This window comes from Fonsecaea multimorphosa (assembly GCF_000836435.1).
Source record: "Fonsecaea multimorphosa CBS 102226 unplaced genomic scaffold supercont1.12, whole genome shotgun sequence".
In the NCBI taxonomy this organism is placed as follows: domain Eukaryota; kingdom Fungi; phylum Ascomycota; class Eurotiomycetes; order Chaetothyriales; family Herpotrichiellaceae; genus Fonsecaea; species Fonsecaea multimorphosa.
In genome coordinates, this window is record NW_015971646.1 from 663924 (window position 1) to 690313 (window position 26390).

Consider the following 26390-nt stretch of genomic DNA (forward strand, 5'->3'; position numbering starts at 1 on the left):
TGGAACATCATGTCTTTCTGCTTAACTTCGTGCTCAACCCAGTGAATAACCAAAACTTCTTCAATCTCCCCCTCGCACAGCAATTTGCGGCCTCTCTGCTCCAAGTAGGACCATGTCCCGAGGTGATATTGTCGACCACATCAATACCAAGATATGCAAGCCCCACATGGTGTCTTGCTGGTACCAAGTTCCCCTCATGTGGGACGCGATACAAAGGCGCGATTGAGATCGTTGCCCCGCGCCATATTGCGTTGAAGAGGCCTTATCTCACGAAGAACATGTGTAGGGTTGACTCTGTATACAGCTAGCTCGATCGTTACTACTCGTAGGCCTTTGAGATCCACGAAGTCGCGCCATGGCACCGCCTTTTCGAGCCGATCAAGTCGGATCGCTCCTGCGTCCGAAAAGCCTTGTCGAGGCGAGGAAGAACTCGAATCTGGAGGGTGCGCGGCTCAGAAACGGTCCCGCCGCCCAGGATGATGATGCCGCCGCCGCCGCCGCCGCCGCCGATGCTAATGCCACCTCCAATGGAGCAGATCCAATGGAGGTCCTACGAACCGAGCAAGCAAAGGCCATCAAAGACGTTGTCGGCGAGCAACTTGCGCGACACGTCCTGCCCATTACCACGGGCGAGTACGAGCGGGGGATCTTCTACGGCAACTTCTTCGAGTCTCTCTCGGGCTTCACGGTGCGGTACAAGCCCATGTCGGACTTCAAGGTCGACTTCCCCACGAACCGGCCCTTGATCAAATGGGGGCTGCCTGGTCGTGACGCGGGGTTCCCGACCTCGAACAAGGTGACGCTCGAAAAGTCCGCGTATCTGGACGACTGGCTGTATTTCCGCAGCCTACTGCCGAAGGAGAGGTGGCGGGACGCGAAGATGACGGTCCCGCCGCCTGGGTGGTGGCACATCCAGCTCAAGGAACCCTTTGACCGCAACTTGTATGACAATGACGAGGCTTTGCTGCGGGACTTGAGCGCCGCCGTGAGGAAAGAAATCTTGACGCTGTACGAGCACGGCTTGCGGGTCGTGCAGGTCGACGACCCGAACCTATCCTTCTTCTGCGACGAGGAGTGGATCAAGACGTGTCAACGAGAAGGCGTCGACCTCGAGCGGCTGCTCGAGCTGTACATCAAGTCGCATAACGACGCCATCAGGGATTTACCCTCAGACCTCCACGTCGGAATCCACATCTGTCGTGGGAACTTCCCCAACGGCGTGGGCCTCGCTAGTGGGAGCTACGAGCGGATCGCAAGGAAGTTGTTCAACGAGACCGGCTACAAGTTGTTCTATCTCGAGTTCGACAGTCCCCGCGCTGGCGACTTCACGCCGCTCAAGCACCTCCCCGCGGACAAGGCAGTGGTCTTGGGCGTGGTGACGACAAAGTCCGCCGAGATGGAGGATTTGGGCGACTTGAAGAACCGCGTCTACCAGGCCGCGGACGTGGTGGCGGAAGGACAGGGTGGTGGGAGGACACGCGAGGATGCCCTCCGAGACAACCTTGCCGTGTCACCCCAGTGTGGCTTTGCCAGTGATCATTCCGAAGGAGGCGTTGGCATGACCACCGAGCGCATGTGGGAGAAGCTGGATCTGGTCAAGAGGCTGTCCGAGGAGATCTGGCCGGGCTGGGATAGAGATAGGAAATAGCCTGCTGGTAGCTGATAAGGTGCTACGTCCTATCGATAGTTGCTAAGGCCTTTCGTGCGACAACGAATATGTGTGGCCAGCGGTCTTGACATCAGTCAATACTGGGGAATGGACCATCATTTCGGATATGGCTATCTTTGACCTTTGCAGACATTATCTATCTCTCAAGACGACATCTTCTATGGGTCAAAACCAGCCAGAAATGTGACACCTGCCTCTTATCCAATGCCCTGGGAGAACGCCGCGATCGGCTTACAAATATAGACAGCCCATTACAGTGATTACTACTGAAAAAGGCGAAGGACAAACAGCTTGCACTCAGACGCACACCACACCACCTTTTCCTGGACGGTCTCCGCACACGTTGGGCTCAGGTGAGTCCATTGACAGACATGATCTCGAAATGTGGAGATGGTAACCTCATTCCGCCAATCTCCCCAGAGGGCAAGCTTCTCTGCTTAGATCCCAAGAAATGGGACATGTGATGAACTTGGAGTGATTCAATCTCGTGGGGTTGTTGCAAGAGGTTAGCCTGGCTCGTTTAGCGGTGTTTGCTATACGGTAAATCTGCGATGAAGTGGCAATCTCATGTGAGAAATTGTGCTGATCGTTACTTCGAGTGTTGACGGATCATCACTTGTTGGAACCTCGGAACCATTTAAGTCAGGAATGATCTTGGGTTTCTATAAAGATCTATAGCGGTTCCATGGCAATATTGAGTCGTGGAGAAGCGAACTACCACTAACCAAGTCGTCGAGCAGCAATGACCGTGTAGTGAGCTTCATGGATATTCTTCTTATAAAGCTACCGACTAGCGAGACCGAGTATACACTTTCTTAAGTTATCCGAGCGCGGCTTGTGGTTGTTCTCGAGGGGAGCGACTTGTGGTTGTCGATTACAACTTCAATATCGGCGATGTTTGGCTAGACACCGTAAGAAACATCCGGGAAACTGATCGAAATCCATGGACTGTAGCTACCTACGTCGATCACGTTGGAACTCTCCTTCGCTTCCTTACCGGCGACTGTCATGAGTTCCCCGATGGGGCGAAGGTTGGAGAGTGCTTTGGCTCGGCTAGCCGGAGACGTGGTATCGAGCGGGAGGCGGCAAGGAGTCTTCCTTGAAACTACGCTGTACGTGGGCAGGACTTCGGTCAAGCTGAGGCCGTAGGGACTCGCTTCGTAGTATCCCCTTTGTTTTCGGTGGCACCCTTGGGCCAGGCTTGTACATTTTCATCGCGGGGACATGATCGGTTCGACCTTCGAGCTTTGAGTGCCGGTATTGGTCGTGCGACGTACAGTATTACTATATTGCGGAGATCTTCATGTTCTATCTTCCCTCTAAAAGCCTAACCGCATAGTGCTGGGACCGTGTGGGCAAGTAGGATCTATATCTAGGTTGGCACAGCTTGCAGTTAAAACAAGCATTTTCCGAAGAACAATTTCACTTGGCACCATCACGAGCATGCGTTCCGTACCTTATGGACTCGAAAGGGACCTTTTTATCTTGGTTCCCAAACGCTACTACTTCGGTCAGACCACTTGGGTTATTATCCAAGCGTAATGTTGGACGAGCGCCCGGTTTCGCGCGTTCCTCCACCGACAGCGGTACGATACAAGGCGACAAGGTTTGTCTGTGTATCTGCCGAGCTGCGTCATTATTACTGCCCCCTTACGTCACTAGGACGTGGTGCTTGGTTTGCGACTGGAGTCTTATAGATAACATCGACCACCGGTAGCTGAGGGCCAGCCACGATCCAGAAAACGTTGTGTAGGTCACCCCCTTCGACCGATTCCTCCTTCGCCTTTCATTTTCATTTGTGGGCAGTTCTAGAGCTGCAGCAATGGAGCATCCTCGCCACTTTTGCGATAATACGAACAGCGTAGTGGGCAGAAATGGATATATACCTTAGCTTCGCTAGATTCTAGATGTAAAGTACCCAGACTCCCCTGAATAGTATCTGTGTTCGTATCTAACTAAGAGCCACGCGATGCTGCCACGCGGCAGTGAGCATCACGCAAACGAAAGTACCACGAGCCACCTTTGCAAATCCAGATTTACAGTTGCCCACTGGCAACTAACCAAGTGAGGCTAAGCAACGAGAGCGGAGCCCCGCAGTGTCAATCGAGTATACTCCGTATCATTTGAGGCGGGGTGGCCGATCGAGGAAGGCCGGTGCATATTCCCCCGTCGCTAGAAGGATGAGAGGTGCCACCACAATTAAAGCTACATCGTAGACTGGCTGCTTCGGGAGAAGATACACCGTGCGGCACGGCGAATAGTGAGGTTACTTTCGGCCCAAGATGAAGCGAATGCGACGTTGCCGCCGGACAAATACCCGGAAAGGTGCAAGGCGGAGAAGTTTGGGGTATGGGAGATCAAAGTCTGGGTCCGGTGGCGCTTTCAATGCGGCTAAGATCAGATATCCACCGAGAGCGTAACGTCCCCAAGGATAAAGGCCTGGCAGTCCCAGATATCCATCTTTTTCTCTCGTTCCCCATCGTCCATCACACTGTCTCAGCAACACCGCCGCCATGAGTAACGTCGTCTCAGAGAAGCCGACCTCCTTTTCGGAGATCGAGGCACAGAATTCCGATGTCAAGCACGTTCAAGATGTTGTCGAGAAGGTCGATTATAACAGGGCGGGTGCGATCGAGGCAGAGAACATCGAACACCGGATGAGTGTGCTTGAGGCTGTCCGAGCATACCCTGCTGCCAGCTGGTGGGCATTCGTCATGTCAGCCACCATTGTAAGATTCTGCCCAGAGTTTGCCAGGTCATTTCTCTAACCGTCAACAGATCATGGAGTCATACTGTGTCTTCCTGATGGGAAATTTTATAGCCACGGCTAAATTCGCCGAGAATTACGGTGTATACAACGCCCAACAGAAAAAATGGCTCATCACAGCTCCCTGGCAGTCAGCATTCCAGTGTGGCGGACCAGTTGGTGCCTTCATCGGTGTCTTCCTGGCAGGTCCCATAACCAGTTGGATCGGATATCGATGGGCAACGATTGGTGGCCTCATGGCCTTGAACGCTTTCATCTTCATTTTCTATTTCGCCAATTCCCTGGGAGTGTTGCTACTGTCCCAGCTTCTGGAAGGCATTCCCTGGGGCATCTTTATCGCGAACGCACCGGCCTACTGCAGTGAGATAGTGCCACTGAGATTGAGAGCTCCTGCGACACAGATGTTGCAAATGTTCTGGGCCATTGGATCAATCATTGTCGGTGGCATCACCTATCACTACCAATCCATGGACAGCGACCAGGCGTACAGGTTCGTGCGCTCCCGCAGCTCTGATAGAGAAGCACTGTGCTAACAGCAATACTAGAGTTCCCATCGCTCTCCAATGGATGTTTCCTACTCCTCTTGCTATCCTCCTCTTCCTGGCACCTGAATCACCCTGGTGGCTGGTGCGAAAGGGCCGTCTCGCAGAGGCAGAGAAGTCCGTCAGACGCCTCGGACGTGCGGGCGCAACTGATAATCCCGGTGACTCAGTCGCAATGATGCGTCGCACGATTGAGCTTGAGAAGACCGAGAAGAAACCCAGTCTCATCGAGCTGTGGAAAGGCACCGATCGCTACCGCACACTCATTGTGTGTGGTGTGTATGCGGCTCAAAATCTGACTGGTAATTTGATCGCCAACCAGGCAGTCTACTTCTTCCAGCGTGAGTTCTCACGTTCTCTTGCAAGCGTCTCCATCGACTAACACAAGCGCAGGCGCCGGCATGGCCGACAATACCGCATTTGCCCTTGGTCTCATTACCTCTGCCCTCCAGTGGATCATGGTTATGCTCTCTTGGATTCTTACAACTTACCTAGGCCGACGCACCATCTACGTCTGGGGTTCTTTCATCAACTGTGCGTTTTTGATCGCCCTTGGTATTGCAGCTTCAGTTGGTGGCGGTACTGCGGCTACCCAAGCGCAAGCATCACTTGGCCTGATCGTCTCTGTCCTGTTCTGCTTGGGACCCGCTCCTGCCTCATGGGTCATCATCGGAGAGACGTCTTCTATCCGTCTGAGGCCATTGACAACCGGTGTCGGACGTGGTGCCTACTACGCTGTCAACATCCCTTGTATCTTCCTGGCCAGCTACATGCTCAACCCCGACCAGGCAAACCTCGGTGGCAAGTGCGGCTACGTCTGGGCGGGCACTGCGTTTGTCTGCACGGTCATGGCTTGGATCTGGATTCCAGAGATGAAGCACCGATCTTACCGCGAGATTGACATTCTGTTCAAACGTCGTGTCCCCGCTCGCAAGTGGAAGAAGACGGTTGTCGACATCAACGACGACGAATGACGGAAATGCTGTTCTAGAGTCGCTGAGATGCTTCATTCTGCATCTTCGTCTCGTGTTTTTCTAACCCACACGAGGTAACAGAGTCGGATAAGCTCATTAGCCGCCTCTCGTAACCTTCAAGTCTCTATGGAACCCCGCACGGGAGTAATGAGCTCGAGGGGAGGATCAGATAGGGTGTCTGTTGGTAAAGTCGCTAAGGCGAGGAGAAGCCGGCAAATGAAATATATTGAGAGCGATCTAGGCTCTGACATAGGCCGGGTCGCCCCGACGTGAGTCGAGTCGGGTTGCGTTATAGGTCGAAAGCAATACTATGACTTTGAACCTGGAGCGTGTGAATCAGCGTCTCGTTGGAGTTGATTTCGGTGACTTTGCTCGTTAAATTGAGGTTGAAAGGTCCCTGCAGGATTGCGAATACCTGTAATTACCTACTCAGGTACCTAGGTATTTGGTGGAGGATGCCATACCTACCTAGGTACTTATATACATGAGTTCACGTGACGTATCACGTGACTGTCGCACAATATTCACGTCCCAGAAGGAGGTGGACGCTAATCCCGTTGCCTAGGTAGCCAAGGCTGATGCCCAAGGTTGTGGGTCGAGCAGGGCAGACGAGGCTGAACTTCCAGGGTCCGCATACTGGAGGTCTTCACAACAAATGGTTCTCAAACTAGGAGGCAAACAGAACTGCACAGTCGGCAAGTCTAGCTCTGAGGACCTTTGACGGAACCATCTCCTTACTTATTCTCTCCTTTAACAACCTTCCTAGCTTCAAAGTGCCGGAGGCAATCCGCCGACGTCAGAAGTAAGGGGCACAGGCCTGACTAGAAGAGCGTACGACAGGGTAGTAAAATAGAGGTGATTAGCCATTAGTTGTAGGGTTAGTAGCACTTATAACGGGTATTCTGTCTACTCTTAAACACAACGGGATCCCTATATACTTATCGCCAAATATTAGCTACTTCTTATATGGCCGCCTCGTCGTCGTCAACTGAGTACTTTTAACACCGGACGGAACAGTCCAGATATCTCCGAGAATCCTCCGCAATCTCGACCAAGTCCAGTCCTGCCTCCTCTCGCTGTGGCGTGTGACGACCTTAGTTGCTTTGGGGAGACTCTGAAGCAGTTTGACTTCAAGAAGACCCCTCTATCCAAACTCGAGCTTGACGACGTCACTCTTGTGATGGCTCTATTTCGGGAGCTCCCTGCCCACAATAGCTACGGGCGTACGGCAGTGAGAGCCAGCACCTGTGAAGACAGTCTAGACGAGAGTGGACTATGCGGATTACCCAAGGGGTGCGTGATATTGCGATTCAGTTCGTAAAGTAGAATCGGATTGTGTAAAGGTGGAGATTCGTACAGAGTATGTTCGAGGCAGTTGAGCTCAGCTCATGATCTTAGCCTAAGCTAGACCGACCCATATTTTGACAGTATATCCATCTCGGCCGTTTATTGACTCCCAGAGAAAATCGACACAGACATCGTACTGATAGATCCGAAAGTAATTCAAATAGCTACCACCAGGGCCTCGCTTAAGAAATCTCGTGCTGCCATCATGACTCCGGGACAAGTTATCGACTGACTCAAATCCAATATCTTCGAATTCCTTGACGTTGAAGTGCGAAGGCTCCGGTTGAAGTATCCAAGAAGAGTCAAGGATTTGGCCAAGCTGTCTCTCGTCAAGCACCTTTGCCTCCTGCGATGTCCACCGTGGCGGTTCACTTTGAGTGAGCCAGACCAAGCAGACAGGCTTGAAGAGGCGATCGAATCCAAGTTTTATCGCAAGACAAGCGGGCGTGCATGGCGGCGGCTGTCGGAAAACGAGCACACCCACTGTCCCACACCGTCCTTCCGGCAGCTCCATGATTCTGTCTCGAGAATCCCATTTCCGCGCATAAACTTCTAGCATTTTCGAATTCTCCAAATGAGTGTCCATTACCAAACATTGGCCCAGACAAAAGCCATACATCTCGTCCCTTGGATCGTTGGCGGGTTTATCAGTTCGGATCAGTAGCCTTTGGCTCATTTCGAACGCCCCTACGGCCGCCCCCCGCAATCGGCGACTCAAATCTGGCTTCAGATATTCAATGTATCTTCCATGGAACGAGGTCCGCCGGTATTGGCCCAATAGCGGGTCGTAGTGGATGAAAATACCGATCAAACTGCCCTCAGTCATATCGCGGCACCGTAGAAGCGCAAGATAGATAAACATTGACCAGGGGATAAGCGGTAGTTCAATATCCAAACCCATGTTCGTCATAGAGTATGGCGTGTCTTTGTGAAGGTACGAGCGACCCCAGCCGATGTCATGACAATGTTTGAACAACTTTGGCGAATCTGCTAGGAAAGGTAGCGTTGATGCGTCGCCAGTCCAAGCGAAGACGGAGTGGTCAGAATCTCGCTTGATGATCTCCTCTTGAAGTCTCATGAATGCTTTTGTTCCTTCCCCATACAGCATTGGCATATTGACATCAAAAATCCCTAAAAGGCTGTACGCAATATCCTCCTTCCGCGTGGTGATTCTGCTTGACGCCCAAGCCATCCGCTGTGCAACAGAGAAATATCGCAGATCATACCCTGACAGAGCCTCTCGTTGAATGCCCGTTATGGTCGTGATACGCTCCAGAAGCGAGTCCTTTGTTCCAATGAACCTCCACAAACGGTCAAAGAAGCTTACTTCACTTGGGGCGATTAGCTCCTGTAGAGTCCATCCTCGAGTAAACCATGCGCTTAGTTCGAAGCTGTTGCCAATCTCGATCTCGTCTGGTGGCAACATAACGTCCGACAGATAAGCGTAGCACTTGGTCGCATTCTTGTACCATCCGTACATAGAGTTGATAGCTTCCGAGAGTTCAGCACTGCTGTCTTTGTTGATGCAGCAAGTATCGATCCAGATGTATTGAAGTCCGTCACGCAGTGCCTGCCTAGCCGAGTTGCAAACTTTTGCATAGCCTCGCTTCTGCTTGGCGTAGCCATCCTTTGTATCCTCGAACAGCACCTCACCCTCTTCCCATCTGTGAGAGAGGATTGCGTATTGGGGGATCTTGTCATCGTCGAAATATTCCACTGCGAGAGTCTGAGCGTTGATCAGCCGCATCTTTCCGGCGCTTGCGGCAAGATAAGGAGAGACGGCAAGGTAAGGGCTAAGTAAGGACGTCTAGGTGCGCGGCGCGATGTGCTCGATAGGTCAAAGGTAGCTTTGCGAGTCTACAACAGTCTGCGCCAGCCGCCCCAGGACTTGCGACGTGCTGAAAAGCCTCGAGGCTGGGGTAAAGAAGGAAGAAAGAGATAGACAGTGCACCCCGCCTCGCTTTCTACCAAGGCTGAGCACAGCCTCACGAACACCGCCTTGTCCCCACTCGATTGGAGTCTAAGCCCTGTAAGGAGTAAGGCAGAAACCCCGCTTTTCTCGACCGAGCCTGATGCAAATTTCGCGGAGGAAAGACGTGATGGGGATACGGCCTGCAATTCCTTGACCTACTTCTTCCTCCATTCAGAGACGAAGACGACTTATCAACTCGGCGGCTGGTGTTTCCAACTTCTGCTGATTGCGCAATTTTAGTGGCGAACAAAGATCGAGCTGAAGCGTTGCGAGTGAGGATGGAATGGCGCAATCAGCCTTGGAAGTTGCCTCTGAAAGAGGACTCGTCAAGTATATCTTCTCCTTCTTATCTGCTCGTCTCGCAGTGAGTTCTTATTATCCTTGACAGCTACTCCAGAGTCTCTGGCAACTGGTGAGCTACTAGACAAGCCAGTCATTTCCTACTGTAGCCTCTTATTTGAGTACTCTCTAGGCGACTTGAACACTTAACTCATCATCAAAGAGACTGAGCTTCTGGCCTGGCTGTTCTGACGCGGTGCAAAATGTCAATCAGCCCAAAGGAAGTGGACGCAGTCGTTGTCGGTGGAGGATTTGGCGGCATACGCCTGGTCAGCCTTCTCCAGGACCGACTTCAGTTTCAAAATGTCGTCGAATCGAGAAAGGTAGCGCTCTCGGCGGTACCTGGTACTGGAACCAGTATCCTGGCGCTCAGACTGATACCGAGAGCTGGGTCTATCGCTTCTCCGATGACCGTGATCCCCCTAGATGGGACACGCGATATCTGAAAGCCGAGGATCTCCAGGAGCAGATCATTGATACGGCCAAGAAGTCCAACGTCTTGAAGAGCTACAACTTCGAGAACGAAGTCGTCTCGGCACACTACGGCGCGAGGAGCAACCGCTGGCTCGTTACAACCGACAAAGGACTGCAGTTTTCTGCGACCTATTTTCTCACCGCTCTTGGGATTCTCACTAATCCCTACATCCCGGATTTCCCCGCGCTGGACTCCTTTAAGGGCCTCTCCTTTCACTCTGCTAGGTGGCCCAAAGGTCTCGACGTCACGGGAAAGCGTGTCGCCGTGATTGGCACTGGACCGTCGGGAAGCCAGATTACCGGAAGTATCCATCACCTCGTGAAGCATATTACAGTCTTCCAGCAGCGAGCACAATACATCGTCCCTGTCAATGATCGACCGGTGACCGAGGACGAGAAGAAGGAGATCTATGAGAACTACGATAAGATCTGGGACACCGTGTTGAACTCGCTTTTTGCCATGGGCTTTGTTGAGAGTAAGAAATCGGCGCTGGAAGTGTCAGAGGAAGAGCGCAAGGAGGTGTATGAACGCATCTGGAACAAAGGAGGCGGCTTCCGTTTCTTCTTCGAGACCTTCAACGACCTTGGAACAAATGTGGATGCGAACGAGACTGCCGCGGCGTTTGTTCGAGAAAAAATTGCTCAGATCGTCAAAGACCCCGAGACGGCAAAGCTACTCCAGCCCAAGGGGCATTACGGCGGGCGCCCCCTTTGCACGCAAGGGTATTATGAAGCGTTCAACGAACCTAACGTCTCCCTTATTGACATCTCTAACAATCCCATCGCCAAAATCACCCCTACTGGGTTGGAATTGCGAGACGGCAAGACCTTCGAATTCGACATCATTGTGTATGCGACTGGCTTCGACGGAGTCGACGGCGCCTATCACAACATTGACATCACGGGACGCAACGGACTCAAGCTGGCAGAAGCGTGGAAAGGGGGAGCCAATGCTCTGTATGGCGTCAGCGTGTCCGAGTTCCCCAACTTCTTCACCGTAACAGGACCTGGGGGACCCTTCGCGAACATGCTCCCATCAATCGAGCTGCAGGGGAATTTCATCATCAAGCTCATACAAGAAGCAAACAAGAGAGGGGATAAGACTGTCGAGGCGGACGCCAAAGCCCAGGCGGAGTGGGCTCAAACCGTGCAGCAGATCTCCAAGGCGACCGTCTTTGACAAAGTCAAATCATGGATCCAGAACGATAACGTCGAAGGCAAGAAGAAATACAGCGCCTTCTTCCTGGCCGGTCTGCAGAATTATATTGCCAAATTGGCCGACGAGACCGAGGCGAAGTATCCATCGTTTGTGTTTGCGAAGTGAGGTGAAGATGAACACGCAATGCTGGGTCTGTATGGATGGGCTGATGTACACAGAGCGAGAATAACAGAGAACAGAATGGTCCAGCGTGTGGTAAGAGGGTTGGTATTTTAGAATTGCTGTTTCAGAGACATTCCCAATAAAAACATATATTCCCCGTACTGTGTAAGAATTGTCAATCTTAAGGGAGCCTAGCTCTGATATCGTGTGTCTAGCGAACAGGGCACCTCAAGTACCTCAGTGATACTTGTAAACCCACAGGTGAAGATCGTTGCACGCTTAGTACATTGCGAGCCAAATGCGAGGAATATGTGCCGCCGTCTGACCAAAAAGGGTTTCTGGAGTACTTACTCCGCTTTCTTAGCTCAAAGATAGGAGTCATTGATAACGATGGTCAATATACCCTTGAGGATAGTTGTACCTCTATTGGCAATATCAGCTCTATTTGGTCTGGCAGCCACTTCTCCACCATTGGGTGACTTTGGCTTCCTGTGCAGAAGGCGTCTCGCTCCTGCCTAACCAACACCTGCCTTGCGTGAAGGGAGACTGGCTCCTTGGCATCTTCGTGCCTCCAGAGATAGGCGACAGCTGGTTGCTCTCCTGATGGAAATAATCAAGTATTCAGACAGCTCCTTTCCGTGTCCCCAAGGGCTCTATTCTGTGACAGACCCCGCCCACTTATTTGCCGGATGAGGAGCGGAGCGGGCCGATACATTCGCCGATTCTCCGCATGGCTTGGCATCTCAGCCTCATCTTGAAACTTGCCCCGCCGGGCATCTTGAATTCTACTCTGTACGCTTAGGAAGCATCATCTGCTCTGGCTATTCCAACGGTAATCAACCAATTAGTGCCTGCCTGAAGGACCACTAGAGCGCATTGACACAATCGACACCATGGATGACGTATCTCGGTCTCAGCTATGGCAACCCCTCGACCCTTCAAGACGAGAGATCAGGCTGCTGATTCTGCAGCCTGACAAAGATAGGCATGCGTTTCCCATCGGAAGACTCATTACAGTGTCATTAGAGCAGCAATTGCACTATGACGCTATATCCCATGCTTGGGGTGGCCCCTCCGAGGTTTACTATATCAATATCAACAAAATTAAAGTGCCAATCACATCCAACGTTCTGGATGTCCTGCAACACCTGCGGGACCCGCATCAAGAAAAGGCATTTTGGATCGACTCCTTGTGCATCAACCAGTACGACACCAAGGAGCGCGCCGAGCAGGTGAAATTGATGGAACATATCTTCCATCGCGCTGTCCAGGTTCAAGCATGGCTTGGGTGTGAATCTGCCGGTGTCGAAAGACTCATTGATGATATCAACAATGACAAGGCACTTCAGAAACTCTTTCGCGGAAGGGATTGGGATCGTCGCCGCCAAAATGAAGTTAGCAGCTTAAAAGACTTTGTGAGCATACGGTATTGGAGCCGGGTTTGGATCCTCCAGGAATTGGCGTTGGCGCGCAGCGTGGTCTTTGTCTTTGGCAAAAAGTCATTCGCAATGAAAAGATTGGAAAAGCTGGACGGTGCTCTTCGTCAGGCGAGGCAAGAGTCATGGGGCCGGGACCTGGTTGACGCTATTAGTATTCTCCTCCCTATAATCAGTGCGGCAAACCTGTTTCCTATGGCTACAACGGGCAGCCGAGAAGAGAAAGCACGCCGTGCGGTCAAGATGTTAAGTCGTGCACGTAGGCTGGGATGCTCTGATGCCCGAGATCGCATCTACGGAATGATCGGAATCATGACGGCCATGTTCGGGCCCGACTTCATTGACGCCGGCTACGAATGCAGCTTGAGGGAAGTCTACACGCGGTTTGCGGGCAGACTGATAAGCGAGACAGGGTCGTTGGCCATACTCAATCAAGCAGAGGTCATTTTCTCCTCGATCGAAGGACTGCCGACATGGGTTCCGGACTGGGCGTCTCGATCTGTGCACGACGGGGCAAACTACAGGATGGAATACTGTGATTGGTTTCACGCGGCGGGAGAATTCTCAGTTGAGCCTAAAGCGCTAGCTCCTACATGTATGTCGTCGTTGTCGCGCTCGAGTGTCCTGAAATGCATGGGGTTCATCTTTGGCATGGTTCGAGTAACTGGTGCGTACTGCGGGAGCTACCGGTGGCCCAATTCGAAGAGGGAGCTCAGGCCTATGATTGAAAGCTGGCGACAGACATACTCGGGCTCTGTCGAGTCATTTATGAGGACCATCACTCTCTCGTTGTCGGCCCGAGCTTCGGATCTGGAGGAGTGTTACAAGGCCGGCGAATCTGGGAGCACAGAAACAGAGAGACGTATTCGACGGCCCTGTATGGATGCGACAAGCGAGAGACGATTCTTCGTGACCAACAACAACGCACCAGGCCTGGGACCCAGAGATACGCGCCCGGGGGATTTCCTCGCCGTCCTGGCAGGGGGAAGGGTACCCTATGTGTTGCGCCGCAGTTCAAAGCCGGACGCCCTCCCAAATACATATGCTCTCGTTGGCGAATGCTTCGTGGACGGCGTTATGTATGGGGAGTTATTCAAGGGGACAAGACCGCCTGAGTTTTCGGATATTTATATCGAATGATTCAGAACTTCAGAAGCTTTCAGAATGAACATCATTCCATTCGCGGGATATCAAAATTTGCACTGGATGCTCCATATCTCATGCATGTCGCGTTAGTCTATTCTCTCTCGCTCGTCGCGATGCGATCAAATACGATCCAAGTTCCCGTAAAACAAGAGAAAGCAACCAGTCCTCATCGTCGAATATGTGGCAGCGAGACTAGCGGAGACTTCGATCTTCCTTCCCGCGATCCACCCCTTTGTTGCACCTTGCTGTCGGCCCCTGACCAGATGAAGGGGATAGATGGTGTACTCCCTCCAGAACCAGAGTCTCGCGCGGGAATCCGCCACCAAATTCAACGCTCTCAAACAGGGCCCCTATCCATCTCCTCATCCACCCATTTCGATATGAACCACCATTTCATGACTGATCCTTCTTGAGCTTCTTCGGAGCGTGCACCCCAGCGGCCGTGGCACTTTCTTTCCCCTTGTTCTTGTTGTCTTCCTCCTCGCCAGCAGCAGCAGCAGCAGGCTCAGAGCTATTGCTCGGGGTAGTAGTACCACCAGTGGAAACATTCTCCTGCTTCTTCCTGCCTCTCTTCTTAGTCACCTTTGGCGGCGGTTTTTCAGAGGCAAGAGTGCTCTTGGCCAGTTGGTCCTGCGCTGCCTCCAACATTCCCGCGACCCGGCTCATCACCGCCCAGTGAAATCGTGGATTACAGGTGATGATGCGCTGGAATTGTGGGTCGGTGTGATAACTGAGGAAGTGCTGGCTCGTGGTTTCGGCGAGGACTTTCCACAACTCGGGGTCTTGGTGTTCGGAGATGGCATGACGGTATTTTGCTGCTGGTGGGGAACAGTTTTTGCTGCTGAGACCTGTGGTGGCAGTAGGAGTGTTGGTGGTGGTGGCGCCAAACTCCTTTTCTCCGTTTGTAGTGGTACGAGGAAGAATGCTTCTTTTGTTCCCGTGGTCCACGTCCACCATCATGGAATCCAGGTCGAGAGCTGGAGAAGAATCGGTGACAAAGAAATGTGCCAGACATGGCAACAATGCTTCCTTGACGGCACCAAGAATTTCGGTGATCTCGTACACTGCTTTCTCGCTCAGGTCCGTGATCCCGTACTTGTGGGCAACGAGGTACATCTTTGCGTGCAGCGATATCGGAGGAAGCTCATCCGCGCAGCAATCAATGTCAGTTTCCTCCCGAGCGCCATTGACTCCTGCTGCAGGTCCAGATCCTGCTCGGTCGGGGGCGTGAACAATAGACGGTGGAGAGACCTTGCCATGCTTGAGGAGACTTTTGACGTCGAACCCAGCGATCTCGGACATGTTCTCATCGTCGTATTCCTCGGTGTACAGCCAGAGGATCAGGTGGGCGATGATGACTGGTTCGTCATCGTCGAGGTGCACTTCGTGTCGTCCCTTGCCATTCTGTTTGTCATCAGAGAGGCTTCGGTTAGTGTCATGTTGGGAATCATGAAGTCATCAAATCCTGAAGAGGGTGTTCGAAGTGTCTACCTACCTCGGGCGCGTCCCTGCAGATTTTCCGAAAAGACCCATGGCTGGAGATGACATGGCTGTGGACTGACCACCGAAAGTCCTTGACGATGATGTCGAAGTCGGGTTGACGTTCCTTCGTGAGGGCAGAGGCGAATCTGTGTCTCTTGTTAGGCCACTCGATGAATCCCAAAGAAGCGACCAGGTACGCACGTCCTGAGGTCGCTCTGTGTGACCGCCATGTCATACAGTTCGATCCACCTATGTAGAGAATCTGTGTGGTTGCGGCCAAGACGTACTCACGAATGCCAAGTCACGGAGTGGGAAGGATGAGAAGCGAGAACGAAGCAAGAGATGTGTGTGAGGTGGAGAGGAAAAGTCAAGAAGTGAAGAAACAGAAGTGGAAGAGCGTGAGATCTCGTATCACTTGAACGTCGGCTCGTCGACTCATCAGAGCATCAGCTGAATGAAAATAGAGCAGCGTTCAAGTCAAGCCGAAGTGAAATATAGAAGACACATGATTCTCAGAGAGGTTCATGTCCGATATGTGAACAGGCAACTCAATGTCATTTGAGATGCTACTTATATGGCTCAGGGAACGACTTGAAAGGGTGAATATGAGAGAAAATTGAACAGCATGTACGCACACCTCTAGTCTGCCTTTCCTGAATCTCAAAGAACAAGACAGGTCTGAAATAGGTTTGCTCGTGTACTCAGCAGGTGGGCATTCACAGCGAACATCAACCCGAAGGCAGAGTTTGCTAAGCCGAACACCACCCACCAAGCCTCGATCTGGCGCGGAAGAAATGCTCTATGGCATTTCGAGACTTGTGATCTCCGACCATGGGATTGGATTGCGGTCGCAGACGTATTTGCTCTGTTCTGAGTCGCGCTGTTGAAAAGAAAGAGATAGGCAAAGGAATTGAGATGACCAGTTGGGCCTTGGCTCATCGGACTCTATTGGGGTATCTTTGAGGAGTGGAATAATCATACAATCTTTTCACAACACTTACTGCTCCAGAAATCTAGCCCTCGACAGACATTTTCAAGGACTTGACCTGCCAACGATCCGGATCCTGCTCGACCCAGTCTTTCTTCTCCCCAAGGACACACAAGGACCTCAGATCCGAAGGGACCTCCACGAGATACTTCTGGGCGACCCTTTGAACAGCCTCCTTTGTGACTCCCAGTAAGCGCTCGCGCATCTCCTGGTCCATGTACTCGGTGATGCCGTACATGAACTCCTTACTGGCTTCACTGCTCACGCTTCTGGGGGCGTCAATGCCTTGAAAGATGCTTAATTTGCTCTCTTCAAGTTCTCGACCGCTCCAATCCTTGTCGCGGGCATACACACCCGCGCGCTCGAACACGCTTAACGAGGTGCGGGGATTGGGATCGCGATATGAAGACATGGTAAATAGTCCACTGATGGGACTTGCGCTCGCCGATGCACCATATGCGCCCCCTTTTTCTCGGACCTCAGGGTGGAGAAAGTTGTGGACCAGGAGCTGACCAAGAACCGTGAGTGGTGCTTTGTCGGGCGAGTTATAGGGTGCAGTTTGCAGGCATGTTCCTGTATAGGAGACCTGAAATGGCAAGTCGAAGAATGCCCGCCTCGACAATGACGAGCCTGGTACAGCATTCCGCAGAGCTGGACTGCTCGCTGATGACTGCCTCTGTGGCAGTTGCGCAAGAAATTTCTGGATGAGATCTCGATTCTCCTTGACTGAATCTGGTTCACATACAACACGCATTGACAAATCGGCTGAGTTGGCGACGGCTATTGATTGAATGGTCCGCAGCTTCTGGATAACCTGCTCTAAGCTCTCTGGATTTCGTCTGGCTGCTTCTAGTATCCGAGCGGTAGATTCTATTTGTGAGAGACCAGAAAGCTGATCTTGAATCCGCCCTCTTTCCGTCAGAGCAGCAGAAGCGCTCGTTAGGGCGAAGTGGTGACCGCTTTCTGCAACTGCGTCCAATGCACCCGAAGCCTTAGATTCCAGCAGCTCTCGAATCGCAGCGATAGCTCCCGGACTTGTGAAGTCAATGTCTAATAGCAGCGTACGGATGAGGTCAAGCATTGCCGGAACATTCCTATCGAGCGCATAGCCGTCAATCAAGAGGCCCTCGTTGCATTTGTCCAAGCTCCACGGATCGGGCGCCGCAAATGATGAGATCGTGATGCCGCCAGTCTTCAGAAGAATCTCGGCTTCGAGGTCTCCTACAGACATTGTGCTTGTGCCCAGCCGCATCAGTGAATCCGTAAACAGCGGCAGCAGGAGCCTCAGCTCATTAGGAAGGTTCTTTAGAAGATACTTTGCCTGGAAATATGTGATGCCGTTCGTCTCGGTTTCACGCCATAAGCAATCCACATCACCAACTTTCAAATGGTACCGTGGTTTTCTCTCCTTTTCCCGGGCAATGTCACTGACGCGGAGAGTCGGGAGGGTATCCAAATTCTTGTCTTGGGCGTTTTCTTGTTCCTTCACGAGCTCAAGTTCCTGTTGAGCGAGCTCAGATATGGCGGCTTCGGGTGAGCTGGCGGTCTTCTTGATGGTGTCTAGGATGTTCTTTCTTCGCTCTTCTTCTCGTGTGTCTAAGGTGACACCGTAAGAATCTGAAGGAGTCATTGTGAATTGCATGCAGTTGTTATTCAAGATATACTTTTGTACAAGTCGATCAAGATATTTCTCGTCTTTCATCCGTTGTTTGAAGGCGTCGATGATCTCGTTCCATGCCAGCGAGTCCATCGGGTTGACTCCATTGAACCACCCAGGAAGAGTTTTTTCCAATAAGCCCATTCCAAAGTTGGCCGTTTTGTGTTTCAGTGAAAGCTCTAGTTGATGCATGTAGCCTTCGATCTTGTTTGGCTGAAATGCTTCGTGGGCTTTGTCTTGCAAAATTGCCTGAATGGTCTGTTTCAACCCCACAATATTTTCAGCTTTCATACCATCTAGCCCGATCGAGAGTACTCCAACCCTTGCAGAGGCATCGTATCCAGAATTCGGGCTGAAATTGGTACCCAAGCCCGACTCGATCAGTCCTTGGTACAGAGGAGAGCCGTAACCGTTCATGAGCAACGACATCATTATGCTCACACAGAAAGTCTCGACTATATCCGAAGAGGGACAACCCATCCAGGATACGGAAGACTTGAATTGCCGATCAGGGGGTTGCATTGTATCGACCGGACCAATCACTTCGAAAGAGAGGGGACCGTCCGAGAAACTGATTGGCATCTTTATCTCCGAATCCGGTGCGGCCTTTTCGAATTTGGATATAGTCTCGTTGACATAGTGTAGCTGCTCGGCTAGGCTTAGACTGCCGTAAGAGAATATCTTTGCGTTGCTGGGATGGTAGTGCTTGTGAGAGAAGTCGACGAGTTGATCGTGCGTGAGCTGGGTCATGACTTCGGGATCACCACCAGAATTGTGTAGCGAGGGTATGAGGTGTTCTCTAAATCTGATGTAGAAAAGGTAGCTAGCATCGGACATTTGCCCTTTCATCTCGTTATAGACAACTCCTTTAAACTTGATATTGTCCTCTGTTGGTGGCGCTCGGGGATCTTCGGGACCAAGCCGCCATCCTTCTTGCAAGAAGTCTGTACGTTTCAACAGCGGGTGGAGAGTTGCGTCCATATATACCGAGGAGAGATTCTTGTAATCTTGAAGATTTGTCGTGGCAAACGGATATGAGGTGTAGTCGGAAGATGTAAATGCATTCATGAAATTTGCCAGTGATCTCGGCATCATCTTGAAGAAGGGATCCCTCACGGGATACTTTTCGCTCCCACACAGCGTAACATGCTCGAGGATATGAGGCAGACCTGTTCTGTCGGTAGGATTTGTTTTGAAATTGATGGCGAAGACATTGTTCTTGTCGTCCCGAGCGACATGGAGATACTCTGCGCCAGTCTTGTCATGCTCCAACCTCAACGCCGTCAAGTGTAACTCCGGCACATGCTTTATTTCTCTCAGCGTGAATCCATGTATGCTCTCTCCAGGCTTGGGATAACTCTCCAAATCTGTCACCGACGCATACCCTCTTCTAGACAGATACGACCTGGCGCACCGACGAATGCCCTGGCGAACGACGCCATGCTTCAGCATCTCCCAATCGGTGGATTCGCCGCCTCGAATTGTAGGTAGCCGCTGTCTCGAGGCGATGGTCTCTCGGGTCGGATTCACAGAGGTGCAATATTGCAGCAGACACGTCGACCTGTTCTCAGCAGATTTCTTTACGATAACAGCAAATGCAGGAACGTGGAGAAGGCGCAGAAAGGCGATGGAGTTGCCTAAAGAGAAATTTAGAGGTCACGTGCTCGTAGCTCCCGTCGCAATGCTGTTAACCGACTCGGAAAAGCCTTCTGCATTTACTGAAAGGAAATCACAGAAGAGTATGAATAGTTGCTGTCGATGCTCCATTTCAGGTCTTGCTGTGGGCATCAATCATCTCGACTTAACATTGAGTTTTGGTATACGAGGTATTGCGCATCTGTACAAAGTGCTTTGCCGTGAGGGAAATCCCAGATCTGCGCGGCACGTCCTCCGATCGAGGCTCGGTTTCGCTCGATCTCTTTCCACGGTGCTTGACTGGATTATCTCTTCCTCTATGGTCCACATAATTTACACACAACAAAGAGTAGACCAATCGTCACATTCACAGAGAGATATTTCGCAATCCTCGCGTCCTGGTGCGTTCAATTGCTGTCTGACGCCACCGTGAAAGTCTTTGTCGCAGATGTCAACGCCGAGCACCACGGTCGTGGGCACGAGTTCTGAAGGCTCTCACTGGTGTTGAACAGGCATACAAAGGCTGCAGCTCACGGGCCAGCGCCTCCGATCATATGGCTACCGCGGCGCATAGTCCTACATCTCAAACCACGAACGGCGACAGCCACGATCTGCCCCCACCCGCACCCGCTGCAAAGAAAGGCAAGGGAAAGAAGGACAAGCAACTCAGCGCCGAGGAAAATGCAAAACTGGTGCAAGCGCGGCTATCACAGCTGGAGCAGGAGAAGGCAGGCGATAAAGCCCAGCAGGCGGAGATTGACCGCGAAGTGAAGAAAGCCATTCGTGACCTCAATGACTTGATCAACGGTGTCGAACCCCTGAAGGGGATCGACCTTGTCAAACAGAAATATGAAGAGCTCCTTGCTGAAATGAAAAAGACCGAGCGCGAGCACCTCAAAGCCAAAAAGAGTCGCGATCAGTACCAGAAGGAAGCCGAGAAATCCAAGTCGGAGCACAACAAGACCACCACGATGAAGGACAAGTTGGAAAAGCTGTGCAGAGAATTGACAAAAGAGAACAAAAAGCTCAAAGATGACAACAAGAAGCTTGAAGAGACAGAAAAACAGGCCCGAGAAAGCATCAATGAACGTCTAGACCAGATGCTTTATGACGTGCAGGAAGCCATGAACTCCAAGACCAGCTCACATCCCGAGAACCTTCACCTTGAGCTCGACGAGTTGTACGTATTCACGATCATTGTTCTGGGGGGTTTTCTAATGCCTCGACAGATTCAGGACACGATGCAAGGTCTTAGCAGATCAAGCCGAAATCCGAGAAATGCATTTCAAATCAATACTTCGCCACAAAGATGCCGAGATTGCCCATCTGCAAGCCAAACACGAGGTCGAACGCCGACGGGCCGACACTGAAGCAGCTCGGTGTAGGACTCTGACGGGTCAAGTGTCGACCTTCTCTCATACTGAAGCGGAGCTTCGCAGCCAATTGAACATTTACGTGGAGAAATTCAAGCAGGTTAGTCCCATTCCACCCCTTACCTTATTTTGATTGATGCATGAGCTGAAACTCTTTGCTCACCATCAGCAGGTGGAAGACACCCTCAACAACAGCAACGAGCTATTCCTCACCTTTCGAAAAGAAATGGAGGAGATGTCCAAGAAAACGAAGCGGCTCGAAAAAGAAAATCTCACGCTCACGCGCAAGCATGATCAGACCAATCGAAACATCTTGGAAATGGCCGAGGAACGCACGAGGGACAAGGAGGACCTGGAGAGGTTAAGAAAGCAGGAGCAGCGGATGCGCAACATCATCAAGATCATGCAGGAACAGGGGCGAGGTCGGCCGATCCAACAAGAGCCGGTGGACGAAGAAGGCACCGAGAGCGAGTACGACGAAGAGTACGAGGACGAGGACGACGATGATGAAGCGAGTTATGAGGCAGAAGAAGAGTTGGCGACTGAAATCGCAAAGCCTGTGTTCGGACCAGTGCCTCCGCCAGAAATGGTCGCGTCCAAGGCTAATGGCCAAAAGGCGGCGGCGGCGCTCGTCAATGGGATCCAGCATTAAAGATGTGTTTATACAAAACATGGCTTGTATTCTTTTTGGGAACCCAGGAACAATTGAGTTAGCTCACACCTTTATACAGGTGCTTACCTAGGTAGGCATCCTGCTAACTCTCGGTACACCAAAGTAATACAACTTTGTGCGCCGCCATGTGGCTTGCGATTGGAGGTGATGGCGTGTACTACTCGTAAGGGGCCTGGGTGGGTGCGTCACTCGGCAGGAATAAAATTCGGCAAAGAGACCAAAGTGGCCCTTTGGCCCTCCACGCCGTCTTGGGTGCCTCTCAGCTCACCAGATTCTTGCGTTGCATGTGAACTACTTGCTCATTGTCCCAACAACTCACAAAAGCCCACCTGCCCATCCCATGTCAGGATGGCTTTCGAGTCTGCAGTGCTTGCAGTACCTCTCTTAGATTCCGACCCGCCGTGAAATCAAATTCATATGATAGACTGCGACACCCCTCCCACCCTTTTGGCGTCCGATCGTGGCTTTGCCCTCCGATGACGCCTCAGCAGCTCGTGAGAGATTCATCTGGCCGATCCACGTCCCGGGAAATCCACGACCAGCATGACCTGACACTGTCGCGCACACCACGTCCATATCTTCTGCGGCCAGAGAGCCTGAGGACGGCGGCGCATCCCCACCGACCTGACAATGGCTCCGACGTCGTCTCCTCCAACGGATATGTTCCCTCCCCCAAACCCAGTCGTTCCGAGTCCAGCGAGAGCGGCACAGAGGCAGACGATGAGAAGGGACCTTTTCTCAAGGGGCTTCCAGCGCCGCCTCCACGTTTGCACAAGGGACTGCGAGGAACTTCACCCGCCAACTTGACTCCGGCTCATAGTCCGCTTCCCACCCCGCCAGCCTTTGTTGAAGGAGACGGGCCTCGATTTTTCGACTCGACACAGAAGCCTGGGAAAAAGCAACAACGGACAAAGGAGCAGGTGAGAGACTATGAGGCATACAAGAAACGGAAGCGGCGCGAGATTGTTCGACGATGTACCGAGACCTCACTCCTTTGTGGCATTGGGGTGGTCGTCTGGAACAGCAGAGGGGGCTCAACCGGTCTCAAGGACTGGCTCAACGAAGTCACGGCTTTTCTCTTGATTCCTCCATGCGTCTATCTGCTCTATCCGCTCAGGCTCACGATGCGTGCTTTGGCTGCAAGAAGATCCATTCTGCAAGCACTCAGGCTAGGATTCCACATCCCCTCTCGATTTGACCCTGGCCCTCTGTTATATCCGGTGACGCTGCCACTAATGATATCCATTTCTCTATTTCACCAGAGTGTTGCGTTTCTCCCAGCAGCAATCATCTGTGGACTATCGTCGATACCCCCACTAATCACAGCAACGCCCAAGATTCCAGCCATTGGCGTGCATCTGCACTGGCTCTTGTCCATCGTACCCCTACATACCTCGAAATACCGGTTATCGTCTGCGTCAATACCGAAGCCATTGTCTCTGAAACTCGACCCCGGCTCTCCCTTGACCAGGGAAGACCTGGTGGTCTTATTTCCGTTGCACCAGGCTTTAATCTCGTTGCTCGGTTACCTCACGACCTCAAGTCTGGATGTATCAGAACTACATCTCCTTTCGTCAGCACTGATAAACCTCTACATTTTCGCTCGGACGCCCCAGGCTGAGATTCTCAAGGCGATGATATGGCTGGGAGGGTTGAGCATTTTCATTACATGTAAAAATGTTCTGATGTGGGAGGTCGCCCTAGCGCGAGTGCCCACTTGGAAGCTATTGCGCTCACGGCGGCCCGGGGGGTTCATCTCCAAGTTCGATCAGTGGATATGCAGCTTCCTCGTACGCAGCCGACATCAACGCGTGCAGGCGGACAGTTCGGACACTGAAGACGAGGTGCGGCCCATGAATTCTATCCCGAGACTGAGACCCCGGTTGAAGCTGCAGCTTAATGGCAGAGCTTTTTCTGCCACAGGATCTGCCCAGGAGCCAGTGTCGGCGTTTGACGTGCCACTTTCCAAGGCTACTTCGTTGGATACCGCGGCGTTGTCGGCACCTCTTCGACGAAATACGTTCACGGCCTTTGATCAGAGTGGCCGCAGGCAGCAGATAGCAACCGCAAAGAAAGTCAAGCCAGCTCCGACTGGCCCTTCGGCGGCATTCCTCGCATTCAGCGTGGCACAAGCTCGAGTCCGAAAGTATGCGTATGCGGCGACCGCCTACCTGTTTGTGATTGTCACAATCCTGGGACCGGTTCGGCTCTACGTGGGTCAACGAGCGTTGTCGAACCATGAACCCGTAGGTTGGGCGTTGGGATATTTACTCGGCAATCTACCCATCTTCCGACTTTGGGTGGTAAGCAACAACCTCGAACGATGGATCTGCCTCCCCGCTCGAGAAACGGACCGCGCCCTGCCGTTCAAGGACGGTGTTATTGAATATGCCCGCCAACATGCTCTTGGACCAGCCACTACACGCCTCATCATCTGTGCTTACTGCCTTTTGGTGCTCATGGCTGGAATAGCCGCGGTGCTTCGCCTCACGTCGGTCGTCGAAGTCGACACAAGACGCAAAGTCTTCCATGGCATCATGGTTGCAATGCTCTTGCCCACCGTATTTGTTGACCCCTGTTTTATTGCGTTGGCGCTCAGCTTGATTTTGGCGATTTTTCTCCTCCTCGACCTGTTCCGAGCGTCACAACTGCCTCCGATCTCGAAACCATTGACGGTTTTCCTGGCCCCTTACGTGGACGGGCGGGATCATCGCGGGCCTGTGATTGTGTCGCACATTTTCTTGTTGATTGGATGTGCAATCCCGCTATGGCTGTCCCTTGCTGCCGCCCCACGCGTGGGCCAAGATCCTTGGGCTGGATGGGATACCACATTGCGTGACTTGAGCATGGTGAGCGGCGTTATATGCGTGGGATTGGGGGATGCAGCGGCCAGCTTAATTGGACGGCGTTATGGCAAGACGAAATGGTACTGGGTCGGAGGGAAGAGCTTGGAGGGCAGCCTTGCGTTTGCGTTTGCGGTCACCTGTGGTCTGTCGGCGAGTTGGCTCTGGCTTAGAGTGGGCGGCTGGGCCTCGTGGCATGGCGGCGATTCTTTTATACTCATGCTGGGGAAGTGTGTGGTTGCGGGGACAGGGGCGAGCCTCCTGGAGAGTACCTTGACCGCTGCCAACGACAATGTGGTCGTTCCGGTTGGACTATGGCTGCTGGTCAGAGGCCTGGATATATAATCCGGCAGTGTGCGCGCATCATTGCCGTATGTAACTCCCAGCTGTACCAGTGCCCGGACACCACATCTGAGCCAGGACTTTTACAGCACGAGCACAAGTATTCGATGCGTGGGCACCATTGCGGACCCTTGTCGTTAGTTTACCACTACGTCAGGTACGAGAGCAGATCCGGATGAACGAACCCACTTGGCAAAGATGGACTGTCGGGCGATTCCGTGAAGTGCTAGGAGTCCGATGCTGAGGGGCGATGATTCGCCCATGGCACAGAGAGGCAAAAGATTCCGGGGACAAGAAGTGGCAGCTGGAAGCAGGTGGCAGCTCCAGCCAACGACTGACGAGCTTCCGCCGCCTGATCAGCGAAGGAGGCGAAGCTGGCAAGATGATGTGTGGATGTGTGGAAGTCTTATCTCTTGCTTCTCATATCACGCCGATTAGTCGTAGTCTGCGGCCGAGGAGTCACACGTTCAGAGTTGGCTCCCACGCCTCCCCCCAAAGTCCGAGGGGAGGTGGGCAGGGGACGTCAAGCTTTCCACACCACGCCATACCCACGCAGCCAACGCCTTGCCGTTGGGCGCGGGCGAGTGTTGGAGCAGCTGGTACGCTGATAGACTCCATGCAACGGACAAGTCTCGCCTTTTATCGCTTTTATCGACAGCCGGATGACTGCGTGACTAACTCCCCTCTGGTGCCTCTGCCACCCACTGCACACTGTACTTTGCATGCTGCACCCTGCGCCCTGCACCCTGCACTCTAAGATACTACTACTGACTGTACTCCGGACTCCCTTTCTTCCCACCCCATCCTCAACGCTGCTTGAATTATTCACCGTCTTCGCTGCCTACATTTGTTTTTTGGGTCCTTCAACATCTCATCTATTCCTTATCATATTTCTCTGGCCTCGAAGCCACATTCCTTTCTTTGTACGTCGCGCTGGTGGTGCAGTGCTCCGCATCCTCCAAGTCACACGTCACTCATCTCTCGTCCAACCACAGATTCCCCCCAGAGTCGCGCCGCCCGACAACCACCACGTCCTCTCACAACCCGCCATCCTTCACCGGCCAACTGAGGTCTCTCTGTGCTATTTGATCCAAAGTCAACCACTGCATTTTAGAGTCCTATTCCCCGCCGACTCTGTTGAGCCTTTTTGTACCGCAGTTGCGCAACCTCCCGAAATCACGCAGCCTGCCGGCCAATTGCGCCATCTCCACTCCTCCTACTATTTGTCCCCGGTCGCCTGCTACCTGTTGACTCAAGCCATCCATTCATCGGTCGTTTTCACCTTTCCATCTCAATTGTTCGCTTCATCCCGAGCAATCCATGGGCCACCATAACCCCTTGGACGCTTCTTTCCCCCGTACAAGATAACCGCCGAAGCACCCTCACCTCACCTGACCATCCTCCACTGGC

General features: G+C 52.4%; 9 protein-coding genes across 9 annotated transcripts; 6 read left to right on the top strand and 3 right to left on the bottom strand.

The window, feature by feature from the left end:
- Nucleotides 1–355: 355 nt before the first annotated feature.
- On the top strand, nt 356–1648 carry Z520_06600 (uncharacterized protein; the record flags this gene model as incomplete). The annotated part of the gene is made up of 1 exon (XM_016777100.1): nt 356–1648. One exon carries the CDS (start codon nt 356–358, stop codon nt 1646–1648), a length of 1293 nt encoding a protein of 430 aa, XP_016631945.1.
- A 2534-nt stretch (nt 1649–4182) lies between these two features.
- On the top strand, nt 4183–5952 carry Z520_06601 (uncharacterized protein; the record flags this gene model as incomplete). The annotated part of the gene is made up of 4 exons (XM_016777101.1): nt 4183–4398; nt 4448–4926; nt 4982–5319; nt 5372–5952. 4 exons carry the CDS (start codon nt 4183–4185, stop codon nt 5950–5952), a joined length of 1614 nt encoding a protein of 537 aa, XP_016631946.1.
- A 1399-nt stretch (nt 5953–7351) lies between these two features.
- Z520_06602 (uncharacterized protein) lies at nt 7352–9046 on the bottom strand (the record flags this gene model as incomplete). The annotated part of the gene is made up of 1 exon (XM_016777102.1): nt 7352–9046. One exon carries the CDS (start codon nt 9044–9046, stop codon nt 7352–7354), a length of 1695 nt encoding a protein of 564 aa, XP_016631947.1.
- A 767-nt stretch (nt 9047–9813) lies between these two features.
- Nucleotides 9814–11408, top strand: Z520_06603 (uncharacterized protein; the record flags this gene model as incomplete). The annotated part of the gene is made up of 2 exons (XM_016777103.1): nt 9814–9933; nt 9969–11408. 2 exons carry the CDS (start codon nt 9814–9816, stop codon nt 11406–11408), a joined length of 1560 nt encoding a protein of 519 aa, XP_016631948.1.
- An 890-nt stretch (nt 11409–12298) lies between these two features.
- Nucleotides 12299–13981, top strand: Z520_06604 (uncharacterized protein; the record flags this gene model as incomplete). The annotated part of the gene is made up of 1 exon (XM_016777104.1): nt 12299–13981. The coding sequence occupies one exon, from the start codon at nt 12299–12301 to the stop codon at nt 13979–13981; it is 1683 nt and encodes a 560-aa protein (XP_016631949.1).
- A 399-nt stretch (nt 13982–14380) lies between these two features.
- Z520_06605 (uncharacterized protein) lies at nt 14381–15699 on the bottom strand (the record flags this gene model as incomplete). Its single annotated transcript, XM_016777105.1, has 3 exons — nt 14381–15391; nt 15483–15615; nt 15671–15699. 3 exons carry the CDS (start codon nt 15697–15699, stop codon nt 14381–14383), a joined length of 1173 nt encoding a protein of 390 aa, XP_016631950.1.
- Nucleotides 15700–16482: 783 nt separating this feature from the next.
- Nucleotides 16483–19566, bottom strand: Z520_06606 (uncharacterized protein; the record flags this gene model as incomplete). Its single annotated transcript, XM_016777106.1, has 1 exon — nt 16483–19566. One exon carries the CDS (start codon nt 19564–19566, stop codon nt 16483–16485), a length of 3084 nt encoding a protein of 1027 aa, XP_016631951.1.
- Nucleotides 19567–20303: 737 nt separating this feature from the next.
- Nucleotides 20304–21774, top strand: Z520_06607 (uncharacterized protein; the record flags this gene model as incomplete). The annotated part of the gene is made up of 3 exons (XM_016777107.1): nt 20304–20929; nt 20979–21222; nt 21295–21774. The coding sequence occupies 3 exons, from the start codon at nt 20304–20306 to the stop codon at nt 21772–21774; spliced, it is 1350 nt and encodes a 449-aa protein (XP_016631952.1).
- Nucleotides 21775–22271: 497 nt separating this feature from the next.
- Nucleotides 22272–24983, top strand: Z520_06608 (uncharacterized protein; the record flags this gene model as incomplete). Its single annotated transcript, XM_016777108.1, has 1 exon — nt 22272–24983. One exon carries the CDS (start codon nt 22272–22274, stop codon nt 24981–24983), a length of 2712 nt encoding a protein of 903 aa, XP_016631953.1.
- Nucleotides 24984–26390: the final 1407 nt, after the last annotated feature.